The sequence below is a fragment of the Brachyhypopomus gauderio genome, chromosome 10 (assembly GCF_052324685.1).
Source record: "Brachyhypopomus gauderio isolate BG-103 chromosome 10, BGAUD_0.2, whole genome shotgun sequence".
Taxonomy (NCBI): domain Eukaryota; kingdom Metazoa; phylum Chordata; class Actinopteri; order Gymnotiformes; family Hypopomidae; genus Brachyhypopomus; species Brachyhypopomus gauderio.
This window is the reverse complement of record NC_135220.1, coordinates 18882108-18904035: the sequence shown is the minus strand read 5'-3', so window position 1 is coordinate 18904035 and position 21928 is coordinate 18882108. Positions and strand designations below refer to the sequence as shown.

General features: G+C 45.8%; 3 protein-coding genes across 8 annotated transcripts; 2 read left to right on the top strand and 1 right to left on the bottom strand.

Moving 5' to 3' along the window:
• The first annotated feature begins 1908 nt into the window (after positions 1-1908).
• supt20 (SPT20 homolog, SAGA complex component) lies at positions 1909-13233 on the top strand. 6 transcript variants are annotated; one of them, XM_077020266.1, is made up of 25 exons: positions 1976-2109; positions 2653-2742; positions 2925-2960; positions 3180-3305; positions 3511-3637; positions 3797-3900; positions 4317-4433; positions 4560-4613; positions 4855-4994; positions 5662-5818; positions 6028-6084; positions 6248-6322; positions 6667-6836; positions 7015-7047; positions 7631-7748; positions 7932-8028; positions 8228-8374; positions 8753-9035; positions 9220-9365; positions 9518-9573; positions 9686-9802; positions 10010-10034; positions 10218-10317; positions 10703-10791; positions 12773-13027. In XM_077020266.1, exons 2-25 carry the CDS (start codon positions 2740-2742, stop codon positions 12880-12882), a joined length of 2487 nt encoding a protein of 828 aa, XP_076876381.1. In that variant the 5' UTR covers positions 1976-2109; positions 2653-2739; the 3' UTR covers positions 12883-13027. The 6 variants fall into 6 exon arrangements, with proteins under 6 accessions (XP_076876378.1, XP_076876381.1, XP_076876379.1 ...); XM_077020263.1 differs by lacking the exon at positions 10703-10791 and having other exon boundaries at positions 1909-2026; positions 12773-13233; XM_077020264.1 differs by lacking the exon at positions 10703-10791 and having other exon boundaries at positions 9223-9365; positions 12773-13233.
• Positions 13234-13383: 150 nt separating this feature from the next.
• Positions 13384-17322, bottom strand: exosc8 (exosome component 8). The gene is made up of 11 exons (XM_077020270.1): positions 17209-17322; positions 16878-16914; positions 16703-16766; positions 16464-16537; positions 16336-16381; positions 16153-16258; positions 15692-15737; positions 15486-15582; positions 14306-14426; positions 13880-13986; positions 13384-13772 (listed from the first exon to the last, which is right to left on the bottom strand). The coding sequence occupies exons 1-11, from the start codon at positions 17223-17225 to the stop codon at positions 13657-13659; spliced, it is 831 nt and encodes a 276-aa protein (XP_076876385.1). The 5' UTR covers positions 17226-17322; the 3' UTR covers positions 13384-13656.
• Positions 17323-17367: 45 nt separating this feature from the next.
• On the top strand, positions 17368-21836 carry alg5 (ALG5 dolichyl-phosphate beta-glucosyltransferase). Its single transcript, XM_077020269.1, has 10 exons — positions 17368-17665; positions 17886-18054; positions 18187-18233; positions 19070-19138; positions 19384-19476; positions 19867-19980; positions 20243-20302; positions 20498-20649; positions 21171-21256; positions 21517-21836. Exons 1-10 carry the CDS (start codon positions 17600-17602, stop codon positions 21630-21632), a joined length of 972 nt encoding a protein of 323 aa, XP_076876384.1. The 5' UTR covers positions 17368-17599; the 3' UTR covers positions 21633-21836.
• The last annotated feature ends 92 nt before the right edge of the window (positions 21837-21928 follow it).

Here is a 21928-nt window from a genome sequence, read left to right as displayed (position 1 = left end):
GTATCTTTTCAAATATTTCATTTCAAGATCAATTGGATATTTTTGCTCATTTGGGGGAAAATAGCTTCTCTTTATAAGAGATACAAATCATACTTGACCCTACCTGGGTTTACATGAAAAACTTTTGTCATATTCCTTGTGAGTGGTGTTAGATATGTTTTATGTAATATGTGCATGTGTGTTATATTGGTGTGCTATGCGATGTCAAACTGCACATCAGTTCTGTCTGTCAGATGAAGAGCATATGAAAGCTTGTAGTAGAGAATTTAAATGTTTTAATTTTACTTATTTTTAATGTTCTTAAGACATAGAGCTCATTTCCTGTGTAATGAGCTAAGGACGCCTCCTTTAAATTCATGTTGTGTAATTATTTATTTCAGATGAAGTTCTAAAGGACTATGCACATACTGACCAACAGCCCACTTTGTGTTTTTCTATCACAAATTTGCTGTATTTGGTATGGCTCAAGTAAAATAGCAATGATTCAAGTGTATATGTTACGTTTGTTTCTTTACTTAAGCTTTTTATTATTCACCATTCTCCTCTTGTGTTATTCCTTCCTGCAATAATGTCTGTTTCTGGAACGTCCAGTCTGTGAAGGTGGTATTCCGAGTGATGATTTGTATATTTTCTTTAAAGTTAGTAAATAAATATAAAAAAAATATTTTCCTAAATATTGACATGTGCTATGTTTTTGTGTCTACGTGGCAATCCTTTGTGCCTATCATCCACCACAATTAGGACAATGAGGTCATCATTATTTGTAATTTCACATTGCTACCAGGATAGTGATGTAGCTACTGACTGATATGATGATACATCTGGCTGTGGTAATTTCCAACCATTTCTTAACAGTTTCCTACTGTTTCTCAATTTGTCATGTGTAATTGACAGTTTATGAATCATCTCTGACTTATCATCTTTGATGTTACCATTGGTATTGTGTAAAGGTGGACAAGTGTACTCAATTTTCCCTCTGAGGCTAAATTAGACTGTTTCTACAGTGCTCTAGGCTAATGTTCTCTGCTTTTTAGACCTAGGTGACAAGATTAGGAACAAGCCTGTTTGTCTTGGAATACCAGCCAAGCTCAGAACTGGGGGTGGTTTGGAATGCTAGAGGTCAGCTTCTTTGACCTTCAGTCTGGAGCTGCCACAAATATCACAGAAATACCACAAATCTATGGTAGGCTTATAGAGCCTAAATGAACTTAGTTTCTTCGAACTGGCAAAACAAGTGTTACTAGGTGACTCGAAAACATTTGTTTACTTAAACTGCAACATTGGCAGCGATGTTATTGGTTAACGTTTTTACTATTTACTCTTGTGAAACATTATTTGCTATTAGCTTTACCATGTTTGGGAAATGTGTCATACCAATAAAATATATATCATTAGCACTGAGCAGTTATTATCTACACTTATCAAAAACACTGTCAGGCATAATGTATGAATGACAGACGTTTAGCATGTTTGATTTCATCAGTGTTTTAATTTTATATAATCCTTCTACGCTTAGAGTGTGCTTAGTATTTATTTTACAATGAATTTAGAATTTATTGTTGGGTGTTGTTGACAGTTTTATCCTGAGGAGCAGTTAAATAAGAGTTATTGTGAGGGGTTGGACGGGAAGACTGTTTTACTGTCTGTAAATACTGTAAAGTCAGTCCTGGCATACAGCGAGAAGCATCTCAGTACAATCAACAGAGCAACGAATAACGGCCGAGGTTACGGTCTCGTCCTGGAACAGTTTTTTGACGGTATTGATTAGTATCCATCCGTCTGCAAACGTAAGATGCTTTACTTTCATTACAATGTAAGAAATAAATGTTGGCTGATTTTATAATATAGCCACAAGAGTTAGTTAATATACAGTGAAAACTCGGGGTTTCTGTCAAGCCACCCCACAAAGCAGGTGTGCCGGGTCCGTTTCTCGGGAGCGCAGCCCGGTTAACGGAGCCCTCGGTTCCGCCTACTACTCTCACCGGAAGTTTGGATTTTGTTGTTACACTGGAAGAAAATGGCTGCTGTGAGTTTTTTTCATTGAAGGCACTGGAAGAATATTTTCCTTGTTGCTTTGCGTTTTAAAACTGTGGATATGCATCTTGCCTGGCAAGTCCGCTTCTCTGTTTGTCGCGATAGTCGCTCGCCGCGTCCGTACGGCAGCTCGCCGCGCTCTGTTAACTTTTGCAGATTTGTTGAAGCCAAGGTAGCTAGCTGGCTAGGTGGGCAGTTAGCAGTGGAGGTTGTAGCCATGGTTAGTTAGCTAGCAGGTTAGCTTGGCTGGCTAGCTTTGCGTTTGCTTTCGAGCAGTGAAGTTAGCTGGCCTGATGCGTTGAGATTGTGTGGTGTCCTTCCGAAATGTCGCCGTGCTGCTTTAATTCACGACACTCGAGTGTATTGTCACCTCGTAATAAACAGCTAAAGGTCCACATCTGTAAGTTGGCCACACTGATAGCCCAGGTCATAGCAAAATGCCCAATGCATAGCTAAGTGGCTAACCAGCTAATCTAATCAACCATCACCAAGTTTGCTGTAGCTGTTTTTTTTATATGTCATCTATGCCTCATTAGATGACATGATAAAAACAATCAGTTGGGCGGTAAATCATGTGGAACATGCATTTGTGAAGTTAAGATGCCTTTCTGACCTCAGGGTTTGAATGGACTGTCAATGGACGTGACAGTTTTGGGGTAAGGACAGCATCGCCTCCTGTCACACAGCAACTGGTGGTGGACCACAATGGTAAGCTCATCACTGTTTTATCCTCTTCTGCTTCTTGAATATGTGGTTTGGTGCATATTACATTGTAATTTATGTGTCTTCGCTGGTCCAATTCACATGAGAAGTCATTTTGCTTGCAAATTGATATAAGAGAACTCGTGTTTATTTAGTACCTATATTGAAAGTTTGGTCTCTTTTTCCAGCAACAAGTCCTAGAATATGCATTGGATCGGGCTGAGGTATAGTTCAAGATGTTTTCATCAGAATGAGTCTGTTAAATAATGTTTTCTCTCGAGAACATATTCACTACAGTAGTCAGTCTTGTGTAATTATATTGCAGCATGAGTTATCTTATCATTTGCAAAGGCTTTGCCTTGTTTGTTTAGTTTAAACCAATGAATGCAATAGATAGAATTAATAATTGATGTTATAAATTATGTAACTTCGCCTGTGTCCAGTACATCGTTGAAAGTGCTCGTCAACGGCCAGCTAGGAGGAGGGTCTCTTCCAGTGGGAGAAAATCTTTATATCAGAAACTTTATGATTTGTATATTGAAGAGTGTGAAAAAGAGCCAGAGTTAAAGGTAATACAAACTTACACGTTTGTTTTAAGAATGTTAACATTTCAGGAACATCTTTGTTCCTTTATTTTTATTAGCATTTTTTATTTTGATCCTGACTTTGAATAAGATGAATCAAAATGGATGAGACATTTGTGAGCATTTCATATTTCTCATGATGACAGATTAGTAGTCGATGCACTACCACATTAAGTTTCTCTTCCTACAGAAGCTTAGGAGAAATGTGAATCTACTAGAAAAGCTTGTGTCACAGGAGTCTGTCTCGTACCTGGTGGTCAACCTGTACCCTGGAAATGAAGGATACTCACTCATGCTCAGAGGCAAAAATGGATCTGGTATGTCATTGTTTTTGCTTGCTCAATGTTCATTTTGTCAACACTGTGACATTATTATTGTTTATGTTATAAATGAATAAATAACATAATGTAGAGCCAGGCATTAGACATACGATACAGCTACAGATGAAGCTTTGGTGTGTTTCTGTGTGCTGTCAGATTCAGAGACGATTCGTCTGCCCTATGAAGAAAGAGAGCTACTGGACTACTTGGATGCTGAAGAGTTGCCGCCCATCCTGGTGGACCTTCTAGAAAAATCACAAGTAAGCAGCAGTGAGCAGCTTAAGATGGCGAGTGCTGTGCATTCATATAATTGCCATTCATATTGACATTCATGCACATGCTCATAATTTGGCCGTTGTTGGTTCATGTACATGGGGTCTCCCTTATCCTGTTATTGGTTTGAACGTTACACTCTCTTTTACATTGTCCTTGATCTTTCATCTTGACCTCAAGTTCCAGACAGAAACTTGCAGGGTTTTGGTTCATACAGCCAGATCCATTTCAACCCATTTGTTATTGGCATTCAGCAACAACGTCATTAAAAAGTGCTAAAACTAGGCCATCAGTTCCTCAGTGAGGCTCCAGAAAGGGGAACATCAGGGTTTCTGATTGGCTGCTGTCTTTTTTAAATTATAATTTATATGTACCTATAAATTACCTAAAACTTTTTTCCTAGGTGAACATATTCCACTGTGGCTGCGTTATCGCAGAGGTTCGAGATTATCGACAGTCAGGGAATGCTAAGATGCCTTCCTACCAGAGCCGACACATACTGCTGAGACCCACTATGCAGGTGTGCAGGACGTGCAGGACTATGCTGGTCCTGGCACGTGTGTTTTTAACGTAACGTGCAGGCTCATGCGATGCCTTGTAAGAAATGGTAACGGGGAAATCCTGGATTCTTCTTTCTTTACCACAGACACTAATCTGTGATGTCCACGCCATGACGAGTGATCACCACAAGTGGACACAGGTAAAAGCACTGGGCATATGTGCAGAAAGTTATAAACTTATATTATAGGATTTAATAATGCACTTTCTCTCGATCACCCCTAGTTATAGCACCCTTAGTTAGCACACTGTTAGGCTTGTGCAGATGGGTCTGTCGTGTGTAGGCACGGTAAGTGGGATGGTGACCTGGGCTTAGGTGGTCTAGCATCTTGAGGAAGTTCTACCGTAGAACAGAATTAGATGGTGTGTGTACGTGTGTTTAGGATGACAAGTTGCAGCTGGAGAGCCAGTTGATCCTGGCCACAGCAGATCCTCTGTGCCTGGATCCGTCCGTCTCGGTCACCTGCACCACCAACCGGCTGCTCTACAACAAGCAGAAGATGAACACACACTCTATGAAACGGTAACTCTCGTTCCGACCCTTCTGGTAATGGGAGGGGTGTGTGTGTGTGTGTGTGTGTGTGTGTGTGTGTGTGTGTGTGTGTGTGTGTGTGTGTGTGTGTGTGTGTGTGTGTGTGTGTGTGTGTGTGTGTGTGTGTGTGTGTGTGTGTGTGTGTGTGTGTGTGTGTGTGTGTGTGTGTATATGTGTGTGTGTGTATATGTGTGTGTGTGTGTGTGTTCAGAAAATCTTCCAGAACTGTTCCATCCACATGTGGCATGCGGAAGATTTATGCTCACTTCATTAGCACAGGCCATGACACGCTGACTGTGCAGTATATTTATCTATATTGTCCCATCTGTGGGGGGCTAACCAATCAAATTGTTTAAGTAGTGGTTAGTACCAGCAAAAAGAGCTTGAAGGAAGGAAATGGAGGCCAGTGTGTTTGGAACTTAGTTGTGAAACACTCAGTAGAGGTGATAGAAAGAATTAGCCTTGTCTATGTTTCTCAGCTTGTGACTGTTATGTGCGGAGGCTGCAGACAGAGGGCGCTAGTCTGCTCCTAAAGTTGAGAGTGAGAGAGAGAGCAAGAGTGTTGTGCGGGTTTGGTAGCGGGTGGTGTTTGGTAGCGGGTGGTTAACAGGCCGTCTGTGGAGCACAGGGAGAGTGATGGTGCTGGTTTGTGCTGCAGGTGTTTTAAGAGGTACTCGCGGGCCGCGTTGAACCGGCAGCAGGAGCTGTCCCACCTGCCCACGCCGCCCCAGCTCCGCCTCCTCGACTACCTGCACAAGAGGAAGGAGAGGAAACCGGCACCTTCCGTCGACCTCAAGATCTCCAAAGCTGGAAATGTGAGAGGCATCTTTGCTCTGGCTGCACGCGGCACTCCCTGAGTCTGCCTGTGCCACCTCTAGTAATACCAGCACAGACACCAGCGCTACTAAGTAAATAAATGTAAATAAACAGAGGTGTAAGACGTGTAGATCTTCCTAGGTGTCTGTGTGCTGGTTGTGGGACGTGCAGGATGTAGATGGGACCACGTCTTTGTGTTTCTCTGCAGTGCGTGGACATGTGGAAACAGAACGCCTGTCAGCTTACTGCCCCCGCTGAGATCGACGTAAGTCATTCTGACCCCTTGTGCCCCTGCGTGGCCAAGCCCCGCCCCTCCGGTCTGCCCAATACACACCTACCACAGGGCCTTGTGCAGTATATCTGACCTGGGGCGCCTGAACACGTGTCTTCACCGTGTTACTGAAGGAGTTTGCCTTGTTTCCATTCAGGTGGAGAAGTACGCTGTGGTGGAGAAGTCAATCAAACTGGAGGATTCTCACCCTACGCAGGTGTGGCCTGCCCAGGTGAGACCTCGTCCACTTCCGCTTTTGGAGATACATTTGCAGATACAAGATGTTGCACACCGTTTCTGAAGGAACTTGGCGGGGAGCTTCTTCCAACCATCTTAGGGAACTAACCACATATCTCATGAGGATGTAGGCTTGCTTGGATCCTCCTGTCTCTTCTGTAACCCCAGAGTCTATGGTATTGAGATCAGTGCTCTGACGGGGTCGTATCATCACACCTGCCTAAAACCTTCATGCAGTTCTAAACATCTTTCCCAAAATCAGTACACTGTGTGTTTCAGCGTTAATGCAGGCATAGCTGACTGCAGTTCTGTGTGCCGCTGCACTCTCCCTCTGCGCAGGACGTAAAAGACGACTACATTTTCGAGTGTGAAGTAGGTGGCCAGCCTCAGAGGACGAAGGTCACCGTCTTCCAGTCTATGGGAGACCCGCTGGTGTACGGCAAAATCTACAGTGCCAAAGACCCCAAAGCCGACGAGGACCTCTCCGAGCCGCACCTCATTCACCCGCCGTGAGAAGCCACGTTGCCCTTTCAGACCCATTCACATTCCGTTCTGTAGTACCAGTAGCTATCGGTGTGCGTAACGCTGCATTAGATACGCCACTTCATTCCATGTGGAGTGTCTAATGCATTAGATACGCCACATCCACCATGTTTACACCTCGCCAATGTCTTTCAACGTCTCCAGGTTCCTCATTGGTTCAAAAGTGGATGCAGATCGGTGAGTTCTCAAGCTGTTGTTTGGTCTGTGTCATTTGTGTTGCGTGTCGTCTCGTTGAGTTGTACTGTACTGTGACATGAAAATGATGTGCTTGTTTTGACCACACCTGTTTGTGATGGGAAGAGCTGGCAGTCATTAACGCTCCTGTCTCGTACATGGGTCGTGACCTTGTAGACGCATCTGTTGTCAAGCGCAGTTCAATAGCCACTCTGCCCTGGTTCTCACTGGTCAGGTTCCTAGCACGTGACCTCTGCTGACCTCAGTGTGGTTACTGCCATTACAGACACAGCAGTGTCCATTAACCCCATAGTGAGTCCAGCTGGATGGCTGTGAACACTGTCGCTGCTAACACTGCGATGTTGTTTTGTGCTCGTACGTGTGTAGCATGCACAGCGCTTGTCCTGGAGTTTTAGAACAGTCAGTGTCACTGCTTGGTTGAGTGTGGCCAGCAGTGTGTGGTCAGAACACGTGAACTGCTGCAAAAGTGTAGAGGAGGCCTAAAGCAGATGAAATGGTCAATAAGCCGTGTGTGTGTGTGAAATGCTCGCGGTACGTGTGGCTGACTCTCTCCTGTGCTCCTCAGGTTCCTGGCTCAGTACAAGGCTGTTTACGAGACTGACGTGAAGTGTGAGGTGAAGATGTTGCACAGCACCAGCAGTGTAGCGGTGCAGAGCCAACTCTCTCCTGCCAGGGAGCCCGAGGTGAGGGCGTGGCCCACGGGGTCGCCCTGGCAACCACAGTAGGAGCAGGGTAAGGTGGGAGAGGGGCAGGTTGTGACCCTTGTGGTGACCTAGTTTCCCGTTTTCTCTTTTCTCTCTCTCTCCTTGCCTTCACCCGTTCGTGCGTTCGCCGTTGGGTTGGTCGTCCTGGCCGGGCCCTTCAAGGTGGATGGGTTCTCGTTGGTGCAGTCCTCCGTGTTGGGCAAGGGGGTGAAGCACAAACCTCCACCCATAAAACTGTCGTCGAGCTCAGCTTCCTCAGGTAAGCAGCTGATCTCGTCGTGCTGTCACAGCGCGCCTGTCCAGGATGTAGCTTACACACACTTCTCCATGGAAAACACACGAGAACAGAAAGAGATGTGCGATGACTTTGTAACTGGAGTTGAAAGCATGCAGAGCTCAGTGGTTTGTTCTTCCGTATGTATCGCTAATGTCTTTCCTATTCTCTCCCGGTGTTCCAGGAAACCCCTACAGCACACAAGCCCCCAGCGGCCATCTGAAGTGCCCCACCCCTCCGCCCAGCAAGGGCCCGGCTCTGTCACGCAAGCACTCTGTGGAGCTGGTGCAGACGGGCCTGCTGTCGCCAGCCGCTCTCTCCCCCATGCAGAGTGAGTGCCCTCCGCACCCTGCCACAATCCTCCAAGTCCGAAGGCAGCCCAGTAGGGAGTGTTCAGGGAGTGTTCAGGTCCAGTAGGGAGTGTTCAGGTCCAATAGGGAGTGTTCAGGTCCTGAAGGGGGTGTTCATGTCCATTAGGTGGTGTTCAGGTCCAGTAGGTGGTGTTCAGGTCCTGTAAGTGGTGTGCATGCCAACCTTACTAGAGAAACTGCTATATTATATTTGGTTGTCTATTATAAGTGGTTGTCTATTTATTCATCAGTAGCTCTTGTTATGCACTACACACCAGCAGTTAAAATCTTAACAAGTGGGTCGTTAGCTTGTCCTTAGAATGTGTTTGAGTTCCTCAATGGTATTGCTGCTACCTCAGGATCAGGAACACCCAAGCCTTCCACGCCCACCCCGACCAATACGCCCTGCTCCACGCCCCACCCGGTAGACATTCAGAGCGCCACACCCTCGGGGACGCCCACCGCCCAGGACCCGGCCGTGCCCCAGCAGCAGGCACTGCTCACGCCCTTCACCCAGCAGCAGATGGCGCTGCCTGTGATGACCATCCCACTGCCCACCTCCATCAGCACGGGCACCACCTCCTCCCAGGTCATGACCAACCAGGCCGGGCTAAATTTCATCAACGTGGTGGGCCCCGTCTGGTAGGAAGCTCGTCTCTCTCTCAGTCTCTCACTCTCTGACCCTCTACCTGCTCTTAACGCCTTGTTCTCTAGGTGTCTGTGAACCCAACGCAGTCTGACAGTTTCCTGCATGTACACTGTACCACCAAATGCATGTCTCTTAAATGTAATTATCTGTACGTGTGTGTGTGTGTGTTGCACACAGCAGTCCACAGACGCTAATGACTGGCTCTAACCCCATGCTGGGCCATCCTGGTACGCTGGCCTCTGGGTTCAACCTGAGCGGGATCCTGCCCCCAGGGGGCCTGATGTCCAGTACCCTGCCTGCCATGCAGCCCGCAGCCCCTGCAGGTAGCCCCGCCTCCCAGACCACCCCCACGCCCCGCCCTGCAACTTGCTGGTGGTGTTTGGGGACAGCCAGCCGTGACCACACCCAAGTAATGCACTGAACCGTGTGCAGGAGTTCTGGTGCTTTACCTCCTGTGTTCTTCTGTGTTGTGCAGGAAGCCCGTTCGGCCTGAACAACGCCCAAAACCTCCGACCGCTCAACCTCCTTCAGGTGAGGATGGCCGCGTTGTTGCACACAGAAGAGTGACTCGGTGATAAGGGGGGGGGGGGGGTGTCGTGAAGGGCTTCATCCCGTCTTCTCTCCGTCTGTTTCTCCACCTCAGATCCCCGCCACGCCCCTCATCTTTAACTCCCTCCAACAACAGCAGCTCTCCCAGTTCTCCCCGCAGCAGCAGAGCAGTCAGTCTGCCACTTCCAGCCCCCAGCAGCAGGGGGAGTCGGTGAGTTTCACACCTGAAGGACACCAGCGTGAGACCTTTCCCATAGTCGGCCTTCGTTATGTACTTCACGTGACGCTTCCACCAGTGCCATCATTACTGGCTGACGCCTTGATCCAGAGAGACTTAGATATTCACCAATATTGACGGTGTGTGTGTGTGTGTGTGTGTGCTCCCTGGGAAACGAACGTGTGATCTCACGGTCACTAGTCCAGTGCTTCACCTGATCTACCAGGTGAGCTGCTGGAGTTCTATGTGCTACTGTAATCCCATTAGGAAAGACTAAACACAGAGAAAGCTGAATCCATTCTTGTTACTGTTGAGGAGTAACGCATTAAAGCTGTGCAAAGCTGTACAAAGCTGTGTAAAGCGTGCCGGGCTTCCTGGTCAGTAAGTGGGGAGGTGTGTCTTTGAGCAGACGGAGCAAGGCCTGACCGCCGAGCAGGGCCTGACGGCGCAGCAGACGGCAGTCATCAACCTCACCGGGGTGGGGGGGTTCATGTCTCCGCAAACAGCAGGTGCGTGCACGCATACACGGATCCAACCCCCCCCCCTCCCCCCCGCACACCCACAACTAGTGCTCCATCACCCCCGTCCACGATCAGCACCAATCTACATTCAAAATGTCTCTCTAACTGGTACTAACACAAATGATAGACGTACTAATAGTCTGTCGATGTGTAGCGTAGCCCCCTGACACCCGGCCAGGAGGAACACGGCTCTGTTTATCCTGTTGTTGTTCCAGTTTGATTCTGTGGGTTGGTTGGTTGTTTTGATTTACACGAGGGGGACGCCACTTCCCCTCTGTTTCCTCCCCCACCTCCTCTGTGCCCCCGCCCCCCTCTCTTTGTTTCCCCTCTGTCGTCCCCGTCCTGGTCCTGGGCGTGGTCCTGGGCGTGGCAGTGCTGTCCCAGCTGGGTTGTGGTCTGGAAGGCTCTGGGTCCAGCCTGCCGTCCCCGAGGCTCCAGCAGCAGCACCAGCCACAGATCCAAGTAATGCAGCAACTTTGACCTCACCCACCCATAGACATCTCGATATCAGACTGCCACATGTGCTGCCCTGCCCCCCAGAGCCAGGACCCACTGGCCCAGAGCAGAGCAGGAGCAAACCGGAGGCCTTGCCCTGACTCTTGTGCCAGCTCTGCCATTATTTTGTATGGGAAAAGATCTAATATTTGGCAGGTATTATCTGAAGGCAACAGAAAAACTAAACAGGCTTACTGCTACTACAGTCTGTCTGCTGTGTTTGAGTATAGCAAAACATTCACTTTCCACCGCCAAAATGTCTGGCGTGTGTGGGGTCAACTTTTGACCTCTTGAGGAATCTAAAGCCTTGCCAAACCGAAGGCGGGCGTCTTATATGCAGGATGTCTATGTGTCCACTGTTGAGATGAAAATGCCGAATGCCACAAAGCTGCAGCATCTGCCCGTCATTCACAAAGACCGCTCTAATGACCTCTCCCCGGCTCTCCGCCAGACCGGGAGTGCCATAGATGACCTTTCACTCTGACCTTTGCACAGGATTTCCTTGCCGTGTCTTGAGTTTTGGCTTTTGCATGTGCAAGCCTGTTATTTAATGGCAATTATTTGTTTTTAGAGGCATTCCGTAACACATTGAGTTAGCTCAGGGCATCCCCAATTTAAATATCAACTGCTCACACTGACTTTTTTCTAGATATTTTTTATTAAAGAAAAAGACATATTGGGACATAATGGAGTAAAACAGAAATACTGAGACCTAAACATGCAGACCTGGTAGTTTCCCTGATTCCCAGTTTTCCATTTCCTTGATTCAAGGGCTGTTTTGGTCATTCGCATGTGGAGCTGGTTCCTTTATTTTTCCTACACAGCATCCCTCCTTCTATAGTCCTTATTCCTGAATTAACGACTCCATAGCCCTCATTCCTGAATTAACCGACTCCGTAGTCCTCATTCCTGAATTAACCGACTCCGTAGTACTCATTCTTGAAATTAACCGACTCCGTTGTACTCATTCCTGAATTAACCGACTCCGTAGCCCTCATTCCTGAATTAACCGACTCCGTAGTCCTCATTCCTGAATTAACCGACTCCGTGGTACTCATTCTTGAAATTAACCGACTCTGTAGTACTCATTCCTGAATTAACCGACTCCGTAGCCCTCATTCCTGAACTAACCGACTCAGTAGTCCTCATTCCTGAATTAACCGACTCCGTAGTACTCATTCTTGAAATTAACCGACTCCGTAGTACTCATTCTTGAAATTAACTGACTCCGTAGTACTCATTCCTGAATTAACCGACTCCGTAGTACTCATTCTTGAAATTAACCGACTCCGTAGTCTTCATTCCTGAATTAACCGACTCCATAGTCCTCATCGAGCCACCCATAAGGGCAGTTAAGGTTGCTGTCTTACTGACACACAATACCCATATAACCAGCATGGCAGGGGTGTGTGTGTGCGTGTGTGTGCATTTTATTGCGTGAGCTGCTTTAAATGCTGATTTGCGCTATTTGGCAATTGAGCAGTTGATATTTACTGGTGCTGCTTGACTGTCCCTCCTCTTCATCACCCCACTCTTCCTCTCCCTGACCTTCCTCTGCCTTGTACAGCTTCTGCTAACTCACTGGTCATGTTCAAATGGACTGTTTGTGTGTAAATGTGATGGTCTCCTCTCACAGCTGCCACGTCTCAGTAATGTGTGGCAGGAGAGCTCTGCCCATGAGGGGATGAATGTAAACGTAAAACAAAGTGGGAGAATGTAAATCTTTACTGTCTGCATAATCAGATTAATGAACAATATTTAAATGAAGTACAGACTTATTGTATCCTTTTTGAGTCTGATAATCTGCCAATGATGGAAAAAAATGGATCTCAGTGGTTTTGGACTAAATTATAATTTTTATCATAATTGTAAGAGATTGGAGGCTGTGAGGGGAGACTGTGTCCTCACCGGCACCATCGTGATCTCTCTCTCTCTCTCCTGTGTGCAGTTGCAATTCTTGCAACACCAAATGCAGCAGCATCAAATGGCTATGGCGGCGGGGGCGGGGTCTCAGGCAACGCTGCCGCGGCAACATTCCGCCAACCAACCAAGAAGTAAGAGAAAACGCAGCACACCCCAGCCCCTCCCCAAATCATGACTACCGGCCCCACCCACCTACCATCCAGGACACACCTACCATGAGGAAGACGGTATACTTGGCCAGCGTTTTCCTGACTGTGACGCCGATGACGACGACAACCACTGAGTTATTTGCCCATTTGCTTTTCCTTCTTGAGTTTTGTAGCTGAGGACATGATGTCTGTCCACTTGACTTCAGGCCAAATGAGTACGTGCTTTTGAACAAGGATTTTTAGAGCTTGGTACATTTATTTAAGATCATATTTTTTTAAACAAACAAAAAAAAAAAGAGATATGACAGTTCTTTTAGGGATCTCTAAGGCATGCTTTCATTTTCTCCTGAAATTTCTGTGGGAGCCTTCTGGCCAAAGACCGGAACATTTCTAGAGTGAGTAACACTCGTTCTATGGAGAGTCCTACGTGATCCTGGAGCTCCTGTTGGTCAGCTAGATGTTTGCCACAGAAACTCTCTTCGGCTGGATGTTGGCGCGGGGGGCCTTATTCACCTAGCACGCAATTACATGTGCGGTTTTTATACGGCACATTTTAAAAATGGCATTTTGTTGTACTGAAGGGGCAGCCTATGTATATTCTTATGGGGAAAAGTCAGGAACAGGGGTGTGAAACACATTTCTGAACACTGAGGCAGAAGTTTTGTAAATGGTCTTTGTCAGCAGTTTTATTGTGATAAAAGAAAATATATATTGACAGTGAAAAATACAACTTTTAGATAAGATGCACGTGTCCTCGCCTTCATTTCGACTTGGTGCTTTCGATGACTTTGCTGATGAGTTTGTTGATCTCGCGGTTCCGCGTCACAGCTCGGCTTATGCAGTCCTGAAGCTTCTCTGCTGATAAGGAAGTCCCCCCTAAGACGAACACAATGACTCCATGCTACAGCTGGTCACAAACACCGCAAAGACACAGTGTACAGCATACGTGCACTCATTACCGCCGTTAGACACGGACCCCTCACCTGGTTTGTGGAAAGCACAGAGGCGATCGTCCTCGTCAGTGACGGCGGTGAACAGTGCGGTAGCCAGGCCCTCCTCCTCCGCGGTCGGGTCCACTATAATCACCGTGCTACAGAACCACAACAAAGTGCTGCTCACACTGCTGTGGCCACACAGCAATTCTGCAGTTTCTTCTAATGGTTGGTTAGGCTTGTGGCTTGGGTCACAAATACGGTAATACGTTCCTTAAAAGAAGCGTCCGTATGTCATGTGCAGCGTTAATATCGTATATACGTGTTCCAAATGCATTCTGTGCGCATATATGCTACGTTTATTCTTCATGTGCTCTTAATGAACAGGGTTACATCAAAGTGGACTGTAAAATAACATATTTGAGTTGATGGTGAACGTATGAAGAACCAATGAAAAACGCAGTTGAATTCACTTACTCGTCAAATACTGCAAAAGACGAGGCAACTGGGTGGCAGCTGAGCTGCAGTCGTCTCTGCTTCTGCAGGTCCACCTCTGCTAAATCTGTCTCCTTGTTTATTGTGACTTTGGGAAGTTGGGCTGGAAGGAGGACATCGTTGATGATCAGCAGTGTTGCCATAGTTACTTTGAAACAGTAATCCGACTACTGACTACTTCTTTAAAAAGTAGCTCAGTTAAGTTACTGACTACTTGCTTTTAAAAGTAACTAAGTTAGATTACTTTTAGTTACTTTCAGCAGAGGCTGATCCCCCGCCCCTATAACAGGAAAATGACTACCAGTTCTGCCAATACTCACTTTATTGACATGTATTTTAACCGGAACATCAAAAATGACACTGGCATTTGTAAACTTTTTCTTGAAATAGGCTTTGTTGTTTTTAAAATAAATAAATAAATAAGACAGTCTTTCTGTTCAACTCCGCCCACTTACAGGGTTGCCAATTCTCACGCATTGAGCGTGAGACACACGCATTTGACTGTCTTCACACGCTCACACGCCACACTTTCGATATCTCACGCCGAAAAAAAATCTAGTTTATTTACCTCTGATCCATATCTATGATTCAATGAGTTACTAGTTCGATCTGGCGCCAACCACCGGCGATCGATAGATCGTGATATAATACTGAATTTAGTCCATTTTACACCCCGCCCGGTAACAATTTACGTTCGCCGCCACCCCCCGGTTTTTTTCAGGTTTGACGTTGTGTTTTTGAAAGTAGACAGCACTCTGTCGCCAGCACAGAGTGTACAACGCACCTTAATGTTGTCATCCTTAACCGAAATAAAATCAAAATAATGCCTGTATTTCCAGCTGCTAAAGGCGACCCTCTCCTTCCATCTGACTTTGGCGCCGCAGAAATGACATAACCGCGCAAGAAACGTGTAGCCAAAAAATAAGAATGAATAACCTACGTTCCCCCGAAATGCAGAAATAGTAACGCACGATGTTTTAGATAAGTAACTTTAATCTGACTACTAGTTTTTAAATAGTAGTTGCGTTAGACTACTCGTTACTGAAAAAAGTAGTCCGACTACAGTAACGCGTTACTAAGTAACGCGTTACCGGCATCACTGATGATCAGTAAGGTGTTGAGACATGATGGTCATAATGTTTAAATCACAAACGCTGCTTACCCGTCTTTAATGCTGCTAGTAAAGTTGTGATGCATGCATCTAATAAGTTTCCATCGTAGTCCAGACACATGATGTCACAATACAGGACCCAGCATAGCTGAAATATACACACACACCATTCTTACAGACTGAGCCTTTATTAAGTTTTTATTAAGGCTTTAAGATTAAGTAAATATTTAGCACAACATTGTAGTTTGGTAACCTACCTTTGACTTCTCAATACATAAGTCTTCTTTCTTTATGATGTTAGAGCTGAAATTAGGGCAAAAAGCTTAAATGTTAAATGTTTTCATTCAACTTTAAAACATTCAAATCCACATATTGAATATAGGACTGGTAATGTCCCCATTATAGGCCTTTAATGTGGCCTTTTATTCAGACTTTCTGCCTTGCACGTTCACATACATATATTACAGATCCTTTCAGATGTATGCTTACATACTAAGACCTGCTTGTGCACATGATCAAAATTGAATAAAGGTCACATTTAATCAGTGAAATAGCAAAAGAAATAATATAAAAGAAAGGGCTAAAGATGAAGCAGGCATGTGGACGCAGCTCACTGCTTTTAAAACAAACCTACACGGCTGAGAAAGCAGCTCACACGGCGTCCTCTTGAAGAGAGACTGAGGACACGACACAGGCGGTGTGGAACTACGTGTCTCACCTGTCCAGGACATCAGCGACGAACTGGCTGGCCGACTGCGCCTGCTCTCCGGGAGGACCGGGCCGGAATCGGGACGAGCAGAGTGGAGGGAGGTCCACATTCGGAACTGACACACGGAAAGAGCGGGTCAGAACCTCGGCCGTTATCCTAACGTACTAGTGATGATAACCGATTTATATTTACCGATAAATCCTTTATCGGGGGCATCGCCAGACGGTACGGCTAATTCCTGCCAAAACACGTTGACGCGATAAGAAGAAGGACCGAACTTTGATTTGATGAAGGGTATATTCAGAGTACAAGGTACTTACTGCTTTTATGCCGCAGATCACTGTCGTGTTTCCAATTTTCACCAATGCGGAGCCATCGGCGGTGTTTATTGAACCTAAAATATGAAAACACGCTTTACACTTAACGTGCAGTTGTACTCGGTGCACCTCTGCACCTTCATTAAAGTGCCGCATTATTGGGTTATAATTGTGATAACCACACACACCTATAGCAGCTCAATACCGCACGTCCAAAACTCAAAAGGCATTTTGTTTCTCACCAATATTTAATGTTGTCGGTCTGAATTCTCCCAGTTCTCTACCATCTGGTCGGCAGTTTTCTTTCTGTGTGGGTTGGTTTACATCACACAATAGGTATCCACATCAGAAAGTTCAATATACGTCCATCCATCCAATAACAAACCATTCACAGTACCAAGCTACCAGTCAGCTTACCAAAAAGCTTCTGTGGTACTCCAATGGCTCTGCTGTCCTGACAAAACAAAACACATCAGTTATAACACTCACATGGCATCATCATCATCACTGCTCACATCGCTTCAACACTCCGTTAATTAAAGGTGTGACTGCATCAGCTGAAGACGTAGCCAGGATAACCAGCGCAGATTTTAAATATTTAGATTCATGCTAATCAGCTAGCTAGGTAAAGAACTAGTTTGCTTAGGCATTGTGGCTACTCATATTTCCGCCATCGACATCAGAATATATCAAATAATCGTGGTATCGTTTAATACAGGACGTTTGTGAGATGTTCTGTTGCACTTACTTGAAACCCGCCGCCATGATCGCGTTAAAGAAACCACGTGGCAAAACGACAATGACGTCAAAGTCCGAAGGGCGAACTCCGTGACAGCAGAGGTCGCCATGGAGCACCTCACGCGCCCGCGGCGGCGTCACTGCGCCCTCTTGTATCGACGTGATGACGTGGTTTGGTAGCTGGCGTTTACTTCCGCATAGGTGTTTCACTCCGAGTGGAAGTACGACCTGAACAATGGCGGTCTAACGACACCTGCCCTAGCCGAACACCGCGCTCGATCTCCCCGCCCTTTCCTGATCTCTGTCACTCTCTTATGAATGAGACAATAAACCGGTTTTTGTTCACAGCTACCCGCGGCTAATGACAGGTCCCTGCTGCGGTTCTGATAAAGGAATGGAGAATGGGTTTCTGCCTGTGTGAATTACTTCAGTGTTTGTTTACCTTGGCCGTGGTCGTGTTGGTCTTGGTAAGTTGGCCGTCTTCACCTGCAGTATCTGAGAATAGCGGCGAATTACGTGTGTTAGCTGCAGCGTGCCTGGGGCTTCAGGCCAGCCCTGGTGGAAATGTGTTTTTACGGGCGTCTTACATGCAGCACACCTCTACGTGTTTAGAAATAATTTGGATGAGACATTGTGAAGTATTGTACTGTTCAGCATGTGTGCTGTGATATGTGATTATTTCTTTAGGTTGCTTTGGTCGCCCATGTTAGCGCCGGTAAGGTGAAGCACAAACGCTGTGATGAGGAGAAGTACTTCCTCACATCTGGGGGGGAGAAGCAGCTCTTCCCCAGTCTGTCCGAGCCTCATTCGCGGGAACTGTCGGTAGTAGTGCCCGCATACAACGAGGAGTTCAGATGTAAGCTAGGAACCTTCTGTTTCAGTGCTTTTAGTATCTATTGAATAGTATTACTATTAGTAGATCTTTTAGAGGGATAGAAGGGGTTGATGGAGTTGTGACAGGTTTTCCCTCATTTCTGTCTCCAAATAGTGCCTGTTATGATGGAAGAAGCCATGGTGTACTTGGAGAAAAGACAGGTACATTATTTGAATTTGTTTTGTTAATTTTAAATCAGACCTTCTTATTTTGACGGCCACATTTCATTGTATTTGTGACTTGTTCAATTTCTAATTAGGGCTCTAGTGCAACCAAAAATAATGAAATATGTATTGTGAATACTTTTTGTGGGAGACTTTTTGCTAACTGAGTGAATTAACTATTTCACCCGTCATTTAGACCAGTAATGATGTGTGGGCTGACTGTACTCACTAGGATAACTGCACTGAATGATTTTCACCACAAGATGGCACCATTGCAATCATACGAGTAAATCAAATCAGAGGAATTCAAAACAATGCGCAAACGATGGACTGTACGCATCACTGTCTGGCATTGTTAGTTTAGCTCATAAATAATTTACAGGTTACTTATTGGGCCATTAAGACACTTCAAGGAGGGAAAACACTAAAGATTTGTTTTCCTTCCTGAGTACTTAGAGGATTGGTTTTATTGTCATGTATTCAGAATGCAGGACATTCATACATACAGTAAAATTCTTACACTACAGCAGCATGCTAGTATCCTATAAAGATAAAATCTAAAACTATAAGGATAAATATAAAGTACAAGGAGAGGTGTGTGTGGGCGTGTGTGTACGAGATAATAGGTGTTCACCAGATGATGAGTAAAAAATGTAGAAATTGTATGAAACTGAGCAGGTGTCTGGCAGTGAAGAGTGTGTCCAGATGTAAAACTTTGTGAAGAGTAATACAATATAAGAGGCAGAATAAGAGCTACTACAGTATACACTAAAGGGCTGAATAATGTCTAGTAGTGCCGCCATATAATAATATGTGACTGTAAATCTCTGCAGAAGCAGAATTCTAAGTTCACCTATGAAGTCATTATAGTTGACGACGGCAGCAGAGACAGAACCACAGAGGTATGTTCACCGTTTCCTAGGGAACGCTTCTCATTTTCAGACGTGTTCAGTCGTATAGAACCTTTAAATGGAGGCACCTGAAGTTCATTCATTGATGATTTTGCTTTTCATTGTCATCGCATCTGCATGTTGACAAATCAAAGGGGAAAAAAAAGTGTTTAATGAAAGATGCTGACGGCGCATCATTTACTTGGTTTCTTGGCCGTAATGGTGGTGTGATCAGTGTGTGACTCCTGTGTTCGCAGGTTGCCAGGGAGTACACCAGGAAGTACGGGGCAGACAAAGTGAGAGTGCTTACACTACTGCTGAACCGTGGGAAAGGCGGTGCGGTCCAAATGGTGAGTCCTCACCCTGCGCTCAGCGCCTCGCACCAGACGCACTTGACTGACACACAGGTATTACTAAAATGTTAAGCTGAACACTTCAGAGAATCAGAATAAAGTTAGACATTTGTTTATGGTAGCATTAACACATTTAAGTGTTCTCATTGTAAATACAAGGTGTAATCTTGAACTTCTTTGTGTCCTATGGCTGATAGCCATTCACTGATGGGAGCATAGCAGAGTGTTCCTAACTCAGCAGTTCAGAACATTATTTCAGTAGCCTTGTCAGTGCTCTTGACGTGCCAGCCAAACTCACCCTTGCTGTGTCACCCTTCCATGGTGAGAACGCCCAGTGTGGTGTTCCCTGGATGTCCTGCTGGAGGTGTCTTGTCTTCCTCTCCTCAGGGCACTATGAGCTCCCGAGGACGTCTCATCCTGATGGCGGACGCTGATGGAGCCACCAAGTTCGCTGACATCGAGAAGTTGGAGGCCGGCCTGGAGAAGCTCCATCCAAAGCCGGTGGGACATTTTTCTCCTCATCCAGAACAGACAGCCGGGTTCCACGTCTCCCCGAGCACTCGGTGCCCGGAGGCATGCAGCCCTAAATTCCACGCAGCATAGCTGATTGATGTTTTACCACCAGAGAGCATATCAAGTGACAGCGTATTAAAGTCAGGAGGCCCCGAGCACCTGTAAGCTTATCCTGCCTGCAATTCCTGCAATAAATAGATGTATTTTGAGTTGGTGTGTTTGTGTTTGTGTGTGTGTGTGCAACATATAGGACAACATGGCTATCTCCTGTGGATCCAGGGCTCACTTGGAAAAAGAATCAGTGGCTCAGGTATTTAGACATTATAACCCAGTAAACCTAGAATAAACCTGGTATTCATTTTGCATGCTTCTTAATACTAACTAGTCAAAATAATCCCATTATTGACGAATATCGCATATGGTTCTGAGTTGGTATGAAAACCCAAGTCTGTCACTGATGATAGTGAGTGTGGGGGTTTTGTTTCCTTCCTTTAACCCTTCCCAGAGGTCATTGTTCCGGACCTTCCTGATGTATGGCTTCCACTTCCTGGTGTGGTTCTTTTGCGTGAAGGGGATCAAAGACACACAGTGTGGTTTCAAGCTGTTCACACGGGAGGCAGCACTGAGGACCTTCAGCTCTCTGCACGTGGAGCGCTGGTGAGCAGAGGGCGTGGCCTGGGGCAGAGGGCCGACACTACACCCCAGCGCACTGCTCCTGGCCCTTTAAGAAAAAAACACCATGCGTTTCAGGAGTGGGTTGGGTGATGGGATTTGACAGTATGAAAGCAAATGCGATTTTCGGTTTTCACAAATGCTGTGAATTGGTGGAATGTGAATGTGCTCTTAAAGATCTGAGGCTCGTCTGGAATAGTTCTTTGTTGTCCCGGACCACAGTCCGGAATTTCTGACCCACAATCCCAAGCTCCAGCGTGAAACTAACACTTAGGAGGCCTTTCCCTTTACAGGCTCCTCTAAAAACACGAGCCAAACAACAGTGACATTCTTAAATTTTCAATTTGTTTTCCCTTTGTAAGCCATGCCTTCTGTTTTGGCACATCATTCATTTCATTCTTCTGTCCTCGTAAAACCTTGGGTACTGAATATCCTGGTGATGACAGTTAAACCGCGCCTGGCGTGTACCGATGTGTCGGGGTAAGGTCTTCTGTCTCTTATTGCAGGGCGTTTGATGTGGAACTCCTCTACATAGCCCAGTGTTTGAAGATCCCTATAGCTGAAGTGGCCGTCAACTGGACGGAGATTGAAGGTTGGAGCCGATATCTCCTCTTCTGCTTCATTGTCATTGTTGTTAAAGTATTTCAACAATCCACAAAATTTGTGTTTGATATACATATTCAGAATTGAGAAACGTAAAAAAGCTGCTCACATTCTTGAAATGTTTCTTTATGTGTAACTCAGAACTTGTCCAACCAATGCCTTTAATCGACTCTCAGACGCATGCTTTGTCGTATTTGTGCGCATCATTCTTGCTTTTGAAGAGACTCATGGCCTCTGCGTTTTTTCCAGGGTCAAAGTTGGTGCCTTTCTGGAGCTGGTTACAGATGGGCAAAGACCTGGTGTTCATTCGGCTCCGTTACATCACCGGGGCCTGGGGACTGGAAGCCCCGAGGAAAACTGACTAACTCGGCGTGTGTGGACGTACGCGGCATGAGCACAGATGTCGCCACGAATGGCTACGGTTTCAACACTTTGTGTCAAACTGTGTATGAACTGTTATCCTTTTATGATTTTGGTGAACTGTAAAGATTTTATTTGTGGTTTCTGAGTAATGTGTAGAGATCTTCCTTTGAACAGCCCTGAGCACGTTCGGCCAAATAAAACAATTGATATAATGTTAACGTGTTTTATTATGACACATTTGGAATGTGGATATTAATGTTGGTGAAAATGAATGGGTTAGATAATGTAGAAATGTGTG